Raw genomic sequence first — 20271 nt, 5'->3', positions numbered from 1 at the left:
TTATAATTACAGGCAGTGCACGTACTAAGGATGTGGGTTCAGTTAAAACTAAGGTGATTTAATAGCAATAAAGTAATTAAAAATCTGTTCACTATGTCTATTGTAGGATATCTGTTATACAAAACAACTGATTTGCATTTACTGTGACTATTACTATTACACTGGAATACTAAAGACTATACAGGGGCTTATGATGATGTCTGAGATACTGGCCACATGTCAAACGCATATTAAACCTGACGCAAATTAGACATATACAGTAGTCTTTGGCTAAGAGAACACCCCTCGTGAAGCAAGCAAATTGTTCTCTTAGCCGAAGTGTTCAAGATGGAGTTGGTCACCAGACACAATATGAATCAATAAATAAATACATATTTATTATTTGTCATGACACATGGTCATCAACATATGAAATTGATAGAATAAGAGAAAAGCAGTAGGCAAGTGATTGTTAATAAACTGTAATAATACAAACAACAGACAAACTAACGTTAATAAACCAATTATCAAACTAAATTAACACAGCACCCTTACACACATTAAAAAATGCAGCAGCAGCTCTAGATTAATTATGACTACCTGTACAGGAGCAATATTCAGGACATGCACAAAATTATTTAACAGAATGATGAAGCAACTCACCAGAATGGAAAACAACAAATTGCTCACTGACTTATGTGTGATTCAGATTTTTTTCAGGAGCTCTAACAATTTCCAGCTTTTTGTAACAAGAGAAACAGCGGCTTATTTTGTAATCATTTTGTAGCGATGAGGGGCACTTGTGGAAATCAGAATAGAGAACGAGGCAATGATATGATGGCGGTTTTGGCAAGATTTAATAAACCAGTCAGTGTGCCTCAAGACACTCTCACAATGACAAGTCACATTTGAAAAGACTGAATTAACCATTTGAATTTAAGTCTAATAATGATGAGTTATCTTGTTACAAAACAGTACTGTTTCAGTTATGAAGGAGTCGCTAGCAATGCCAAAAAGTTGTTCTTTTAAGCGAAGTTCCTGTTCTTTCAGCTGAGCATTTACAATAAAAAATCTGTTTCACCACAAGAGTGTTCTCTTAGGCAAAGTGTTCTCTTGGGAGGTGTTTCTGTAAGTATAGACAACTGTACCCTAAAAGCCATGCACTAGTCTATTGCTGAGTAGCATTTTGAATATACTTTTTCCAGCTTTTGTTGCTGTGTAATCAATGGAAAACCATGAAAGAGATTACCTTATAAAATTGTTATATTATGTTTTTGTTAAATATATGCATTCTTTTAGGGCAGTGGTGCCCAACTCAGGTCATGGAAGGCCGGTTTCCCTCCTAGTTTTTGTTCTAACCATACCATAAATTAGTTAATTGGACCAATTAAACTTCTAATAAGGTCCAATAAAGTATTTTAGGGTGCAGTTGGAATAAAAACCTGCAGGGACACCAGCCCTGCAGGACCGATTTGTGCACCACTGCTTTAGGGGGTTATTTAGTGCATGAATACATTAATGGTAAAGCCTTGTCCTGCATTCAGAAAACTTATTTATCTTCAGAAATGTGTAGGTTTTCCCAAGTGATCTACTACAGATCAGGAAAACATGTAAATAATAGAAGATATGCTGTAAATCTATAGCCAAATTAATTTCAAACCTTTAGCAATGTGATAGTCCCATTTTAAAAATTCAAATACAATTTGTTTTTCTCCACAGATCTGGGGTTAGCATAAGTTTTTCTTGGTTAAAAAAAAAAAAAAAATACATGCCTGCATTCGAACACTCTGTTTTAAAATGGGTGCAAAGTTTCCATCATTTCATGCATTGAAGCCCAGAGATGAAGCAATGTTCTGGGACACCCACCAGCCAAACGATATGTTTAAGATTAAAATATTATGATTGAACTTATGTTGCTATTGTGGCACAATAAGATTATGTGCATATGTAATGGGTTGTTACTGGTGTAACTGTTAAATGTTACGCCTTCCTGCTAATATTTACTCAAGTCTATAGAGAAGCATATTTTGAACAAACTCCTCTTTGAAATTCACTTTTATGTGGATCTCTTTGAATATAATATATCTGAAATATAATGTTCTTGCAGAGACTGTGCTTTTGATCTATTGGATATAGGAAAAAAACAAACAAAAAAAAACTATACTTCCAAGAGATTCTCAGTGATGTGTACCCATATTAAAAAATGGATTTAGGCTGGACAAATGTTTTCTGATTTTGCTGTGTAGGGAAGGTTTAATTTCAAGCTTATTAATAATATTGTTATTATTATAGTAGTCGTAGTAGTATTACATATTTAAGTACATTTGTAATAGTTATGGTCATCAATATAATAGTTCAATGGAAATAATTCAATAGAACTGTTAAAACTTGAAGTATTTGGAATTTTGACTGCCAAACCTAAATTGAGCACACCGGTGGCTGTAGACTTTTCTTTTTTTGGAAGTTTCATATCCAGTTTATGGCGTGGTGAGGTAAAAAACAAACAGGTTATTTAATTTACAATTAAACGATCAATATTAGTACTTTCTTCTCCCATCACGACAGAGGGAGGTTGGAGGAGGCTGTTTTGGGACAAAGCTGGAGGCCTGTTCGTCTGATAACATTTCAGATTTGTGATCTCCCATATAAATATTCCTCATGAACCACAATGCAACACAGAAAGGAACTTTCAAAGCTACTAGGCCTACAGTCAACCCTATTATAACATATCACACTGCAGTTTTTGGCTTATATAATTAAGTCCTTGGAAGTTTCTTGGGTACAAGTGATGTAGCCATAATGTAGGGTATGGGACAACAGGGCTTAGATGGGAATGTTGCTTTGCCATGGGTTTTTAACACACTCAAAAGCCCTCAGCAGGCTAAACATACTGTAATGACCAAGTCATGTGGCAAACAAAAAAATATCAATATACCCGCATTATTTACCTTGTTTACTAAATATTCTAGCAAAAAAAGCTTTTGACATGCAAAAGCATGATTAGCCCCAAGATGAAGCATAGTACACTGTACAGCGCTAACGTGTTTACACACAGCCAGCCTTGAGGAGTCTTCAGATAATTTTTTTGCTCAAATATAAAGTGAGCATGGCAAATATTGATCTAAGTAGATACAACATAGAGAACACACATACTAGGATATTAAACAAGGAAGACATGAGGTATTAGAAAGAGGGAGATGATATAAAATATCCAATAATAAACAGCTTCACAGTTGATAACATATTTCTATTAATGTTTTGATATATTCTGAATTCGCTGAGTTCAAACTAATAGTATTTTCTCTTTCTTTTAGGCTTTATTTATACCTGTGGTGGGACTATAAAAGGAAGAAATGGAACCATAGAAAGTCCTGGCTTTCCATATGGATATCCAAATGGTGCAAATTGTACATGGGTAATAGTAGCAGAAGAACAAAATAGAATACAGATTACCTTTCAATCATTTGCTATAGAGGAAGAATATGACTTTTTATCATTGTATGATGGCCATCCACATCCTGCAAATTTCAGGACAAGGTAAGTACTCCTAACATATTTTTTTTTTAGTTTAGTTGAATGTGATGTGTTGCACAAACACAAAAATATATTCCAAAAATATGTTCTGTTGGTGTACTGTGCATGTGTATCTGTATTGATAAGTAAAGGACATCTATAAATGACAGACAGCAGCCCTATTTTTTTCGAAATTAACAGCGCAAAGATCAATAAGGTATTTGAAGATATTATGGCTAATTTATATTTGACACACAAAAATACTGAATTAAATCAGTCTTGAACTCATACTAGGATCATACTAAGTTGGAAGGACGAAAATTGGAAGTGCCATTAAAAAACATGTCAGTCACTGATATCACCGTGTAACACAATTTTTGTTCCTGGGTAGTAAGTGTTATTTCCTAATTGCTTATGCCTCAAAAGTATAGAAAATGGCTATTATTCCCCACAAACTTTGCTTTTGTGACCAGGACAGTGATATTTTGAAATATCACTATTTCCAATGAGAAAACGGGAGCTTTTGTGTCTTTTCGTTCACATAAAGTCAGAAAAAAACAACTTGAGTAAACTTGTAAATGTACAGTATAATTGTAAATCTCGAAAAACTACTCACTTCTAAACCTTTTGTAGTCATTTTTGTATTACTTTAGTATAAATACATGTTAATTTGGATTCATATGTTGTTTTTTTCTGACTTTATGTGAACGAACAGACACAAAAAATTGTTACACAGTGTATTCATTCAAAGAGTGACCAGTTAGTGCTTTAATGTGTATTTAACAATGGGCTTAATTGTGAAGATAATTTGTATTTGTATTTACTTTTCATTGCATAAGAACTAGTCCCCTTGTACTCAGAACAATTAACAAAATCGTAACAGATACTTGTATGATCCCAGTACCTGACACAATCATATGGGATCTACTGTGAAATCTATGGGTTGCAGTTAAGCTCTCCCTGTTGGTATTGCCTAATGGCAGCAGCTTCCCAGACCCTTCCATTGGGTCTCCTCCGCATGCGCCCTGTGCAGGCCTGGTTCAACAGCAGGGTTTTTTAGCCTGTGGTGAACCGCGACCGTTTATTGAGAGTGTCCCACCACTGTCTAAAGGCACTGTCTTGGTGGAAACAGCCGGCCCGTCAACGCCTAAGCATAGCGCTGGGCAGTGTCACCAGATTGTAGATCATCACCAAGGACGCGTCCAGCTTGGACTGGACCGCTGTGTAGAATGGCAGGGGGAGTACAAGGTGTGTGGAACCCTGCTTGGCAGGGTCTCCACATCAATTTTTTGTAACTGCAGGCAGTTTACCTGGCCTTGTAGAATTTTTTGCAGGAGGTTTGAGGGAGGCATGTGCTTGTCCCTACAGTCAACACAACAGTGGTGACTTACATCAACCACTAATCCCCATCGTGTGGCCCGCAAACTTTTGCTCTGGGCACACGAGAACCTCCTCTCACTGCGGGCAGTACATCATAATTTGAAATAGCGATTTTTTCACTATAAAACAGCACGGACAAAAAGCAATAGACCCTTAAAATACAGTCTAAGACTCCATAAATATGCTAAAAAAAGATGTTGTTGCCACATAAAAGAAAGGAGCATAATACGTTACACAGAAAGATTAAAACCCCCAGCCCCTAACACTGACCATGGAGGTCAACAGCAGTTTTACCTAAATTAAGTAACCCTCAGCATGTCAGTTTATGTAACAGGCTGATAATAGCATTACCGGCCAGGAAAGAGAACGTTTCAAGCAATGCAATTAAGCATGAGCCAAAAGCTAACTAAGCAAACCTCTTGTAACTTGGAACAGTAATTTTCACAATGATACTCGGTGACCTCCAAACTGCGTTTACAATTCAGCTTCAGCATGTGCTGCTCTTGTGTTGATTGCCAGGTTTTTATACTCTTGCCTGACCTGGAAGCTGGACAGTTAGTGTTCACCTGAGGAAAGAGGTCAGAGTGATGTAAGGGAGAAGCCACACACGGTCTGCTTTTGTCCAAAACAAACACAGCTCCTTCTAAACACAGAGGTGCTGAATAAGCATGTGTTACACGAATACTTGAGGAGTCGATGTTCTTCGATTACCTGACTTCTAGTGTCCATGTTATTCCGTGTGTAATGTGGACTTGAGGCCTGTTTTTACTTAAAGAAAATTGTCTGATAGATGCTCCATCACACAGGGACACACATTCTATTATTTTGATAAATACTACAAATACAAATGATTGAGCTGTCAGGTTCAATGTTGAGTTCAAATTAAAAAAAAAATACAAAAAATACAAATTTGATTTTATGCTGTGTAAAAGAACTGTGAGCTGTACTGGTGTGTATATGTTGCTGTGGAATATTTGATATGGTTAGGATTCAGCTGAATATTAACAGGTCTTACTCTTCATATGCTGTCTGACGATGTACTGTAACACTGTAACAAAAACAATTTTGTTGCCCTATTCTTATGAAGCTTTATATTATTTCTAAAATCAATCCAACATAGTGTTCTGAAATTCAAAGCCATAAACTTTTATACAAACATTTGAAAAAAGACAATCATCCAGACAAAAAAAATAGTAGATGTGCTGTGCATGCAGCTGACACTCATTAAACCATTACAGAAGGGACTGACTGATTATAGTGATTTACTTCTGTAAGACATGTCAATGCCTCCATTATAAACATTTATATAAAGTATGCCCTTTTAAAGATGCACAATACTTTGTATTCCATGTTTTAAAAACCATGTCACTGAGGTACTGTAGAGCCAAAATCTTCTGGTATTGCTGGAATTTTACTGTTATTCTGTATATTTTACAGTGGTATATCATGGTAAATTTAAACCTCAGAAACGTTTAGAGAGAGTAGAGCAAAATAATGATTTTACTGAAATAAAATAGTGAGCAATTGAATTACATGTAACTTATGAAATGCGTGAGAGTTTGTATTTATGCTCTTGCCAGGTCATTTGCATGGCAATGAATATACTGCCAGAAACAGGAAACCATGCCAGGCACGCTTGGATCATTTTGTTTTCAGTGAGCTCCAAGCAGCAGATAAAAAGAGAAAGCAGTATTGTCCTTGCATTTCTGTGGGATGCTTACCTGACAGTAAGATTCAACAGAAAACAGCTTCTCAGTCAGAGTTTCCTTTTCATTTTTAGTTGTGATTCCATCTGATACCTGATATTTCCCTTTTGTTGCTGCACCTGCCACGATGTATGTTACTGTATGTATGTTACTGCTCCATTTCACACAGAACAGCAAGCATGTGTTATTTGTTTACTGCAGTCAACATTGTGGATGCCTGCACGATCATTTTAACTTAAAATGGCCACAAAATAAGTTCCCAAATACAGTGTTTCTTCCAAATCCACTGTTTTAGTATTGCTGATAATGATTTGAAAACATAGGTAATGGTTGCTTACTTGTTTCTTTCAAACTTGACAATACAAGTATGCTGTTTTATATTTTGAGTTTACAAGTACGAAAAAAAAAAAGTAAATAATGTATTATTTTTGCATTAAAGTGATTTTCTTTAAGCAGGCCTTTTTATTTTACTGCCAAACAGTGGTGACCCAGTCCCATCACAATGAAACAGGTTTGTCAAATTATAGTCCTAATTGCTTCACATCTTGACTTTTTCAAGCATTTGCATTATAGTGTTTTGGCACTAACATGACCCATAAGACAACCATGGGGCATTAATGCAAATTTAGCAAGTTGAAGGATTTACAGTGATGTGAATCTGCATAAAGTTATATATTTATGAAGTTCAGCTGGAGCATACTAATAACGATTGCATAATAATTTAATGTTGTACTATATATAAAATACCCATGCAGCTTTAAGCAACTGTCAAGTAGCATATATTGCACAGCTGTTTAATACACATAACGTATTATTAGATTGCCTTTCAACCTAGTATAAATGACCACATTGACAAAGTGTTTGGAAATGGTTTTGGATGGTGCTACAAGCAGGAATTATATTTCTTGTTACCCGAGGCTCCTTGCAGTTTAAAAACATACATAATACAAAAATGATACAACAAGGTTGGTGTCAGAATGTGTCATGTAACCAGTAAAATGAAAAACTGCCCAAAACGAATTGACTGGAGTTTTTAATGTAGACTGTACCATTTCATAAGCTTGCCCATAGCGACTGAACACAATTTACAGCACTACAGAAAGCTTTTAAATAATATGTAATACTTTTTAGGGAAGACATTTGAATGACATTGATTAGTCATGTTTCCAATATATGTTCAACTGTTGTACAGCCACTTTAAAAGCCAGTGTTTGGATTACAATGGCTACATTTACAATGACTGTTGGTACCCAGAAAGGAGCGTTCTTTTTTCTACAATTTTGATGTCACCACACTGTCATCATACTATAGCTTTCCAGATTTTGATGCGACCACACTGTCATCATACCATAGCTTTCCAGATTTTGATGTGACCACACTGTCATCATACCATAGCTTTCCAGATTTTGATGTGACCACACTGTCATCATACCATAGCTTTCCAGATTTTGATGTGACCACACTGTCATCACGCCATAGCTTTCCAGATTTTGATGTGACCACACTGTCATCATACCATAGCTTTCCAGATTTTGATGTGACCACACTGTCATCATACTGTAGCTTTCCAGATTTTGATGTCACCACACTGTCATCATACTGTAGCTTTCCAGAATTTGGAAATGCACATTCCAAACGTACAGTGCCTGGCACAATTAACATAATTTCATGGGTCAAAATATGTCAAATTCAAGGGACAAATACAATAATCTTCATTTTACGGAGACATAAATATACTTATCTCCTGTAATCCTAAAAATTTCAGAACAAATAACGTAAGGGCCAATAAAACTTGATATAAAACAATTCTAACCAGTGAAAGAGCACAGTTACAACAGTACTTCCCCACTATTCTCAAAATGATTAGCAATTTCACAACAGACTTCTCTGAATAATCTCAAAACAGGTCAGTTTGTTTATATTCGATATATATATTTTATACATATCAATTATAAATGCAATATAAAGGTCGATATGCATACCTCCAGACTGTGACTGATAAGTCACTGCAATCTCAGTTTAGATCAATCACTAAACCCCTACTTACAATCCTTAAGAAAATAGTATCAAATCACACTGTTTAAAAATATTTGAATAAAAAAATACTTTTCTCATAATTATAGTAGTTACAGCCTTTCTTTGAAAATGTGTTGGTTTCAAGTTAGGAGTCATACGTCTTTTACCACACACATTTTATGAAGTTCATATTACAGTGTAGCAATTCTGATGGTCACAGTGCTGAGTAATAAGAAAAAAAAAGCACATGTTAACTTCCATAGTTAGAGTAAAATAAACATCATAGTATTAGGGCTAGTCATTACAGTAGCTGGTCGGCACCTTAAGGAATCCAGTTTGTGCTATGAGGGAAAAAAACAGAAAAACAGATGACCAGTAGGACGCACTACTTGCATCTTCTGTTAACCTGTATAGCCACGATTAGATGAGTAAAATTTGAACGATTCTGTAATATCATTCATACAAAGCTGTTGTAAACACCCATTTGCTTGCGTAATTATTGTACGTTCTTATGATGCTTGATATCTAAAGTGTTAGCATAGACCCTCCGTCTTACCAGAACAGGACACCCACTGGTGGGGCATTTAGCAGACAACTTTACATTATATTATGTTGGGTGAGTTTAAGGTACAGTGTTTGCATTTATTAAAACCAAGAGACTGAAACGTAACAAATACTGGTAAGTAAAACTTAACTGACTCAGTTATTCGACTGGTTAATCTCTCTTGATAGTGAAACTGAAAAACTTTTTCAGGATATTTTTATAATTTATCCTCATATTTTCTTTTTTTCTATTTTGTTCATAGTTTTTTTGATACATTTGAAAACTCGAACAATGGGATTGTAAATATAATTTTATAAGAAATATGAAATTTGCGAAGGTTATATATTTAAATATTAATCACATAATGGAGCCGTCGTCCTGTATATTAAGAAATGAATATCAACTAATATGTTTGTATATTACCAACATAGGATATTGAGGTATTAATGTTAAATATTATATCTTTATAAATATGCACTACATCTGTCAGCACCACCTATGAAAAACAACTCACTGCTTTGCAAGTTAAACATTTCCACTACAGCTACTGGCACCTAGTGGCTTATCTGAAAAATGCTACACTAATGTAATCAGCATGGAAATATTACCCTAGACAAACACATAGTATCTTTTAGCAACAAGGATCACTGCTAAATTCAAATTTTCTTCAATAAAGTAACCATTCAGAAAATAGCTTTTCCCTGATATCCAATGTAAAATTATGTAAGATGTACAATGTAGTTTTGTCTAAATGGCTGCAGTTCTAATGTAATATATTTGTTGACAGGGCATTAAAACTTTGCTCATATTCAGACTTACTGACTCAAGTAAATTTGAAGTGTAATTAATCTGCTATGACAGATTTAATCTATTCTAAAGATTTTAGAAATACTGCTGTAATTAAAGTGCTGGCATTTCCACATAATTAAAATAAGACCTATAGTAGACATACAGCGGTTTTAGTTGTTAGCTAAATCCCCACGGCAACAATATGTTGATATGTAATATGGAGATCACGTAATCAATGCAGAAAACCATATTGATTTCCTTTTGCATTTTTTAGATTAAATATTGAATTTTAAGCAAAAAAAAAAACCCTAAAAAATGTAATAATCAACAAATGACCAAGAAGTATCAGAAAACAAGAGGAAGCAGAGATGTTGTTAAGCTGTTGTGGAAAGCAATGATGGTTTATTGGATTTTAGCATTGCAGAACATGGCTTGCTCCTTTTCAGTGTTTATTTTTCTGAAGCTCACAATGTACGGAAATAAATCACTCACCATTTAGAGTACGTGTTTGAGTAATTCATCAGTGGAACACCGTGAAACATCTTAATTATATTACAGATTTCACCACCTTTTGTTTACAAGTAATTTCTTACCAGCTCAGCTGACAATTTCTGTTGAACCTATGTATATTTCGGGGGGCTGGAGCTGGGACTCCTCCCCTGTGTCATTCCGCTAAAATACCTGTCAGTCAACCTTTAATTACCTGTCAGTCACCCTATATAAACTGAAGTCAGCTTCCTAATTCTCCTCTTGCTTTTCAGTTTGCGTTTACCACGCACACCCAATCTTAAAACAAAACCTTGTTTTCAATCGGTTTAACCATTTCCAGGCTGGGTTTTTATTCTGCTATTCTAGAATTCTGAGCCGTTTTTTTTTTTTTTGGGGGGGAATTCTGAAAGACAATACACTATGCTTGTTTTTAGAGTAATAATTAATTAAAATGTTATTAAATTACCATAAAACCATTTATCATTTAAAAGTTTAAAACATGAAGAATATTATTTTCAAACTATTTACAGAATTGAGAACATGGTAAAGTGGTACAGATTGGCAGAAAAAAAATTTCAAGACTTTCCCCAGTAACAGTGTATCCTCCTACACCCCCCATTCCAGTGTTTTAGGTCCGAAAACATAGTCCTACAAATAAAGGAATGTCCCCACAAGAGATACAGTAGTACTTTTTCTTCATATGAAGAGCCGGGTTTAGAATTCTAGCCAGATTTTTTCTTCTGAAAGAAAATGCATTACACTTGTTTTTAAAGTAGTAATTCATTCAAAACTTATTAAATGACCATAAAACAAATTTTTAAGTTGCCCAATAACAGTGCAAATGTTTCGGTCAGTATTTGACCATCACTGTAAATAAATAAATAAAAAGATAGACCAAAATTAGTTTTAAGCTTTGTGCTATTTTTCAAAAGATGGTGCTGCGCAAAGTGGAATGTTCCCGCAAGGTAGGCTCTGGTATTTCGTCTCCACTCGCCTTCTTGACTCACCCAGCTGATGTCGGTGTAGCTGGTCTTTGCCTCACAAAGTTCATATGACTTCATCCCGAAGTGTGCCTGTTTGTTTGGGATGTACTGCATGAAATGAAGCCTTCCTTTGTACAGTAAATGAGACACATCCACTGAAATATCTTGTGCAGGTGTATAGACGCTGGTGAATAAGGCTGTAATACGGTCGAAGAAGGGGAGGATTTTCCAAAGGCGATCATTTTCAGACCTGACAGCTTCGTTGTCCTGGAAATGCATTGTCTGAAGAATCTGCTTGTACCGATAGCAACACGATAGCATTTCAGGGTCCTCTCAGGGTCCCGACCTTAGAAGCCGACTACAGCGAATTGCCTTCCATGAGGAATGTTCCCTGTAGTGTGTTAGGTATACAATTTATTTAAAATTAAATAAGTCACTAGTTGCCCACACATTAAAATGTAAGAAATTATATATATATATATATATATATATATATATATATATATATATATATATATATAGATATATATATATAGGAGTTGCCCTATTCGTTCAGTAAGTGTCATGTTGCACCAGAATTCCCTTGGACAATAATAAAATGTTGAATTCTTAAGTCGGTTTTCGAAATATAAAACAAGATTTTATTTAAGAATAAAAAGGGTACATAACTAATCTAATAACAGAAAGGAAAGGCTGTTGGTTAGAGATATGTGTGAATAGTTTACAGCTCATTTATCCTTAGCCAAACGATTACAACGTCCGCAACATTATTAGCGAACATGGTTAAGATACTAATATTAATTATGGTTAATCACAAAGTGATTGCGTTCTTGAAACGGGAAGAGACCTGCTTCTCGTCAATGTCCAGAATTGCCTGTTTGCAGAGATCTCAGTTCAAGATTACATAAAGGAATGTTTATGACTCAGCTTCACAAAGATGCATTTGTCTGGCTTTGACCAAAAGATGGGGAAGAGAAAAACAACTCCTAGCTTTCTCAAACAAGTTTAAACAGTGCATATTAATATCCAGCAATAACCTGATTTGACTACACTGTTCGCTACATCCGGCTGGCCAGGGGGGACCCCCGGCCAAATAAATATATTTAGTTTTCCATTCTCCTGTTAATCTTTTCATTTGCACCCATGCTCGTTTCCCCTAGCTGCTGGTTAAAAGCAAAGAATACATTAAAAATGATTGCATTAAATAGCAAAACCTCTGCAACCCTTTGCCTAATTTACAGGTTTTAAAATGTTTCGCTATAGAACTGAAGTCAGCTCAAATATAAATGTTACTCTAAAAGTGTGATATAGTATTTTGTGAGGCTTTAAAAAATAACATTTAAAAGGGGCAAGCCTTCTTTTATTGCCAATATAGTGTGCTGAGTTTTTGGTACTTGCAAAGAACAATGTCTGAGGAACAAATTAGTTGCCTCAATGAAATTAGGTGGTTCTGTTGAAGCCCATATTACATGGTTGATTAACTAGTAGAGTTACCATCACCATATAATGCTGAGCTTCATAGCTTTGCATAATTAATTATCCCTCAGTGCCCCTTGTGGTCATTTTGTGTTGCATAATTGTATTCCCCTTGGCTTGTTCTTTGCCAGTTCCAAAATACAGCGCTGTGCATTGGCTAGATAAGCACCAGCATATGAGGATCTGCCCCAAGTCAAGTGACTTCATTCCAGTCCTATATATCTAACATTATACACAATACAGATCAGTTAAAAAAAGAGTAATTTCTTTATATATATTTATTTAAATGAACTGTATAAAATGAAGTGGACAATCCATTCTGCCTTTATGTGGTTATATTAATAGTTTTGTATTTCATTTCATATAGCACACCACCAGCACATGTTTTGCTTGATTCAATGTTTTGTTTTCTTTAAACAACCACAATAATTCACTTATCATATGTAAATGATATAAGTGGTAAAAGGGTTTAAAAAGACAGCACTAAAATGTGAATTGTGAAGTAAAAAATAAAATTGAAAGACAGAGGTTTTAAAAAGGGCAATTTTAGTAAAAACCTGCCGATTGTTTATTAAAAAAACGACAAACCCTATTCTGATGAATGGAAATGGAGGTGCATACTTGCAGCAGATGGTTTTGTGTTAAAATTACTTCTTTAGAAATATAAATGTTTTAATAACCAACGCAATGTAACCTGATCATCAGTGCTGCTCAGAGAAATACAAAAGGAAAATGCCAAAGGATGTTAATGCTTTTAACAACAGTTTTTAGAAAAAAGTTTGGATATAAATAATGGAGATAGACTTTGCAAATTAAAAGCACAAATAATTCTGTTCTAAGGTGTAATGGTCGAATTGTAGTAATATTTCATATTTTTTACATACCAATGATATCACATCAATACTGTAAGCAGGGCCACTGTGCAATATATATGCTGTTGTCTGCTAATGGTTCAGCTGAGGTAATATAATGGCACTATTGATAGCCTGCTGGTATTTTTCTATATCACTGGAGCAACCCTTTTTATTTTTTCACGGATACAGTACTTGAATAGTCTAAATACTACGCTGTATCATGAATATAATTCAAATTGCTGTGTCAGAACTTCGTAATATTATTAAATAATTTTGGTTCAGTTTGCAGTTCATTGTATTATTTGTTTTTGTTTATTTAGCAGATGCCTTTATCCAAGGACTTACAGGAACTAGGATGTGACTTACAGAGACAGGTGTATAAACTATGCATCAGCTGCAGAGTCACTTACACCATGACTCATCTGAGCAAGCTGGGATTTGAACCAAGACCGTTAGGGTTACAAGCCCTTTTTATTAACCACCGGACCACACAGCCTCCTGATTTTATGCTGTAGTATATATAAAATAACCAGTAATGTGTGTAATTTCAGAAAGCAATCCATAATATTTGTTTTACCAGCAAGCAGTTAACTGTTTGAAACATGGCTGCATTGCAATTTTTATTTTATGAGTGGCTTTAATTTCATACAGTATAACAGTCAGTGATGACTACATAAAACTGAACTCATTAGCATATCCCAATATTCTAAGGGTTCTGTAACAAGAGCAGATGGGAACATAATTTTAATAGAGCACGTGTCAGTAGAACAACACATTCCGCTTTTTTTTCTAGGCATTTATTTTGCTATACCATGATTTATTTATTTGTTTATAGATTTATTTTTTAATCATACATAGTTATTGCTGTTCTTGGATATCTCTTCACTTATCTTGCAGACTATTCACGGCCAGGTCTTTTGCTATACATTATATAGGAGTATAGTTTATACATACATTGTTAATATGCACTGTCCTACTCTGCTTTCTGTCCTTCTGTCAGGTTTGATATTTTCTTCTGTTACTTAACAATGACAAGATGACTTCTACTTATCAGCTAACAAGTACCGATTGAATAGAAGCATTACTGCAATCTTGTGTCAGATCACATTAAAAAACACCTATATTACTATTCTGAGAATTCTGACTAGCATGTGTTCTTTCTATGTGTAGTGTCTATGGATCTTTGCTTATCTTCAGCTGTACGTAACTCAAAGCTTTAAATCCTTGAAAAAGCTTCTTTCTTTCTAATAAATATGTTTTGCAAATTTGATGTGTTTTTTTTTTCAGATCTGTAGGTTGATGAATAGGGGAGGTGCAAAAACTGTTCGTAATTGTTTGAGATATAATTTCAATAGTTTGAATTAAAGGAAACATTACAAAGCACAAATGCAATTGCCGTTTGTGTAAACTAACATTTTGTAACGATTTATTACATAGGGTATAACAAAATATGCTCTAATTAATATATTGTAGTAAGGCTGATTTCTTGTTGAAGGGGAACAGCAGCCATTTGATTTCTGATGGACATCGTAGGGTAAATATTGACATTCGAGTCATGGATGGTGTGAGGCGAGAGTGTATTAAATGGAATGTCCAGACAGTAATTTATGTGTACAGAAATAAAGTAATGTATTTTTATTATCTATACACAACAAAATTATTAAATAACAAAAGAAAACAAAACGGCGTGAGGGAGGGAGTGCAGGGGTGAAATCCAAAACAGATCGTGAGAACTCGTCTTTAATCATCTTCGTGGCGAACCATACATAAATCAAAAAAAGACAAAAGAAATGTTAGTATTTTCAAAAATCCCGCTGCACCAAACTAGTCTCTCCCTCCACCCGTTACTCCGCCTATTTTACTTTTGGACCAACCCCGAACACAGTAGTACGTTCCCTTTAGTATGTAATGTCCCGCCCCTGTAGTCAGTGGAACACCAATCCTCAACTGACAAGTGTCCTTATCCTTCACTTGACTCCAGTGGCTGGAATTTACATACTCGTACTTCCGCCCCTCACCAAGGTGCCGCCCCTCAAAAAGATGACTTTTGCCATGGTCACGAGATCTTGGTAAGGGAAGTCCCGAGTTGGTTTGATGCCATCTACTGTCGGGAGGCTGAATCACAGACCGAGGTCCCTTTGACTCATCACAGATGGGTATTGCAATGAAGCTGGGAACAGGTTCCTTTTAGTTACACTTACCAAATCTCTTTTCTATCAAAATAATAATGGAAGATCCATGTTGGAGTTAAAACTAATGCAGTAACTCTGAGCACAAACTCAGAGGTCAATCTTGAAAAAAAAGCCCTGCTGGTTGTTTCCTGTCCTGATTCTGTTTACCCTCCCATCATCGGTGTTGAGAGAGAACCTCTCAATTTGTAAATTATGTTTACTTTTCTATAGAATAACTTAATTTAATGAATTTATGTAAATGGAACTACAGGAGAATCTGCTAAGTAGTTTGATGCTAAATGTGGTGTTCTGTATTATCCCACGTTCCTCCTTAGCTCTCAGCTGATTCATGTAAATCGTAAGCCATTCAGAACGAAGCAGAGATCCACCAAAGCTGTATTCTTCATACTAAATAATGAATATTTTTTAGCTTGTTGTTATGCCTTAAACTAGGGTTCAACACCACCCACATATGTGCCAAGGGGCCATATAAGACAGTTGTGACTGGCACATTGAAATGTATTGTCCCACATATGCGGGATCATTTTAAATTACTGGCTTATCAGTGAAAGCAGGTTATTGTTTAAAAAAAATGCAAGTGCTGATTACTGGAACCCCCATCTGTTTTCAGTGATTGCCAAGTATTTTTTATATGTTTGTTTGCAGCACATTTTAACCATTGTGCATGTCTCTCTGATTTGTTTTTATATTACGTGCAAGCTGAATTATCTCTGCCAGCATGTCCACTGGGAGCAACTTTGCAGACTATTCTAGTATTGTAAACTTGATTACACTTAAAACAACAAACCAGCAAACTAATCTAACACACTAATGAGCCTATGAGGAAGGTTGCATGAACAACTGAACTATCTGTTTTGTACGTGTTTGTTTTGCACTGAGCACTGATGCACCATCGTCTATAAATGTTTAAATAGCTATGCTTTGGCAGACAAATAAAGCCTTGTCTCTGATCTGTTCTAGTATGCATGGCATTGGGGTTTGTTATGACATTTTGTGGGACTTTTTGCACTTATTAACAATTGTCCATTTTGTGACATCAGTGTAAAAGTTTAAGACTAAACTATTTTCCTAGGGTAGTCTTTCTGTAAAGTTATTTCATGATGAACAAGTTCAAATCTTCAGAAAAAGCAGACTAGGTCACGAAGAGGGCCAATTAACATGTCTTTCATTCCTCTCATGTGTGGAATCTGGCTCACAATTGAAATTTGTGGTTTACTAGTCCCCTCAGTGTACATTATTTAACATAAACATTGGATTTTAATTTATCTTTGAAAACATCTCTGGGCACCTTTGTTTTCTTATTGCATAATTGTATGGTCTCTTAAACAAGAAATATTTCATCATGAAATATCAACTGGTTTTGAGAAAGCAAGGCATACACTGAAATGTAATGTATTTCATATATTAAAAAGATGATAGGAAATTTATGGTTTGGTTTTTTATATATTAAGTTTCTGGTCTCATTAGCTTTTATTTCTAATTCCCAACAAAGTCATCTACAGATTTTAAAAACAATTCCTGATTTCAAAGGGTCCACTTTTTTGTTTTAGCAACATTATTTCTAAATTACAATTAGATCTTTTTGGATTAAATGTTTATAGTTTTGGGTGCATATGATTCTCATCTTATTTTTTTTTTGTACACAGTTCTGTAGATACATGTAATTAAAAAAATAAAAATAAAACAACCAACCTTGGTTTAACCATTATATTACCTATATAACCTACTACCAAATAAAAAAAAAATAAAAACAGTTGTGCATTTAACCTCATAGTGTTTTAAATGGCGAAGATGGTCATCAGGTTTGCCGTTTTGAGTTAATGTGCTTGTGTTATGCTCTGAGGCACTATAGAACATGTTTCTTCCCTGGTTCTCTTTGATGTATACTGCCAGATTCATACGGGTGACGATAATGCAATTTTATTTTCTAGATGGTAATATCTTTGATTTTCTGGTAGGGTGTAAATGTACATTTTCTTTCTTCTATTAACTAATAGTCTTGTGTGTATTTGCTCTTTTGATGTGGTCATAAAGCTGCTCAGAATTCTTCCATTGACCATAAATGAATATTGTTTAATATTCGATTGAAGGTGTTCACACGATAAATATAACCCTTGTTATTATATATATATATATATATAGATATTATATATATATATTATATATTTATATATATATATATATATATATATATATTATATATATATATTCAAATGTATGTCTTAAAACAACTGTTCTATATCCAGGAGGGTACACTATACTGTCTGTATTGAATAATGTGTTGTACACAGAAAAGACATTTGTCTGAGTGGTGTTTAAATTACCATGGTTGAGACTTTGATAAATTAAGTCATTGGTGAAAAAGCAGGCAACAGGAGAAAAATGCATTATGGTCAAGGTAGATAAAGTGAATGGCAGATACACGCTATATTCATTGAACTTTATTATGTTTCTGAACTGATTTTTCCATTTCTGATTATGAACTGATGTGCACCAATGTATGTTTCCAAATTAAAATGCTTAATTTTATTTATTTATTTTCACGTGGTAGTGTTACATTCAAAAATTGGTATAATATATATAATAAGATAAGAGTTAAGGCTAAAGTATGTCCCCATCTCTTTCTCTCTCTAAAATTAAATACTAGTACAATAAAACTCATATAACATCATATAACCTCCTAGTTACAAGCAACGGGCTTGTAACTAGGAGGTCCCCGGTTCAAATCCCAGCTCAGCCACTGACTCCTTGTGTAACCCTGAGCAAGTCACTTAACCTCCTTGTGCTCCGTCTTTTGGGTGAGACGTTGTTGTAAGTGACTCTGCAACTGATGTATAGTTCACACACCCTAGTCTCATATCTTGGAAAGTGCTTTATGATGGTGGTCCACTATGAAAGGGGCTATATAAAAATAAAGATTATTTATTTTATATATGTATAACATTCCTATTCATAAGTACTGACACTTATTTAGTATTCTTTTGAAATGGTATGACAGTTGCCGATTCATGTCTGGGAGGTATAATTTGCCACTCTGCAGATTAGTTTCTACTGCTCAATACTTGTTTTCACAGCTTCTTCAACTGGATCCAGTAATGTTTAAGTGGAATCAAAATTGGGGGCTAATTTTGGTTATATACCACTAACCTTGTTTCCACCAAAGTCTGATAGTAATAATCAAAAGCAACATTTACTGTATTGCATTATTAGGTGGTGTTGATATTGGTGTTCACCATTGTTTTAATATAGAGCAATGTGTTTGGCCTTCAATGCTATCTTGGAAATAATTCAGAATGACCAGTGGCAAAGTGTTTCTGATGGTTAAATAAAGATTGGTGTATTGTAAGGCTGCCAGTTAGGCCTATCAAAAATAGCAATTAATTAATTGGGCATACAAAATATAATCGTTCGAATAAATATTAATGATTGTACCACCCGCATACATTTTAATAACATTGCTGTTCAGTAAAAGCTTGTGCACAAAAATTAAATACGAGTGGTAATTAACTGTAATATAGCTTTCTGTGTGATACTGTAGGAGCACCGGCATAAAATTGTTTTATCTAGAGATGTTCAAACCGGTTCCTTTGAAACCGGGTACCCAGTTCCTGCTTTGGAACCAACAAACCGGATACAAATTTAAAGGATCCGATTCCAGTGAGTACTATTATGTTTTTATTAAAAGGATTATTAAAAAACATCAAACAATGAATTATCAAAGAGGCATCACATTGGTTCTAACACTCCCAGGGGTGGGGATGGGAAACCATCTGGAACTTAATCGCCTCATCGCACAACAGCGAACTGTACCGGCCAGACACCGAGCATATTCAGAGTGAATAAGAAGCAGGGCTGATCTCTCTCTTCTGGGATTGGTAGGCAGCCCATCTCTGCTCTGAATTGCTCTGCATAAAAGCAATTCTGGCTTTAGGCTTGTGAGATTGGAGGAAGCTCATACACCCTCAGAACGTCCATGCTGTGTGGGGACACGCTGTGTTGAGGAGAAAAAAAAACATAATTGGACATTTCAAATTGGACTAAAATAAATAAAAATTATAACTGGTCCTCCAAATTAAAAAAAAAAGAACACAAAAAAAAAAACTAATCGTTGGTAGGGTGGGACCAGTAAATCAGATGCTACTTAACATCAGTAGGAAAAGAAGAGCACGCCCACTGCTTGTCTTTTGGCAGAAATACTGTAAATAGCAAGGTTTGGTGCAGTTTTGTTGATAAACTTAAATAATGTTATTAACTATGTGTTACAAAAAATATATACTTTATCAATTATCCGGTATTTATATCGATGTATATAATGTGGAATGTAATCGATGGAAAAATCTATTTTTGATT

General features: G+C 34.8%; 1 protein-coding gene across 1 annotated transcript in view; it reads left to right on the top strand.

The window, feature by feature from the left end:
- LOC121313274 (CUB and sushi domain-containing protein 3) overlaps window positions 1–20271 on the top strand; it is a 514488-nt gene that overhangs the window by 47476 nt on the left and 446741 nt on the right. The window contains exon 2 of the mRNA XM_041245642.1: window positions 3294–3516. Coding sequence (XP_041101576.1) covers window positions 3294–3516 — 223 coding nt within the window. The remainder of the gene's footprint in view (window positions 1–3293; window positions 3517–20271) is intronic.

This window comes from Polyodon spathula, chromosome 3 (genome assembly GCF_017654505.1).
Source record: "Polyodon spathula isolate WHYD16114869_AA chromosome 3, ASM1765450v1, whole genome shotgun sequence".
Lineage (NCBI taxonomy): Eukaryota > Metazoa > Chordata > Actinopteri > Acipenseriformes > Polyodontidae > Polyodon > Polyodon spathula.
Note: the sequence above shows the minus strand (reverse complement) of the source record. Positions and strands in the feature narration are given on the sequence as shown.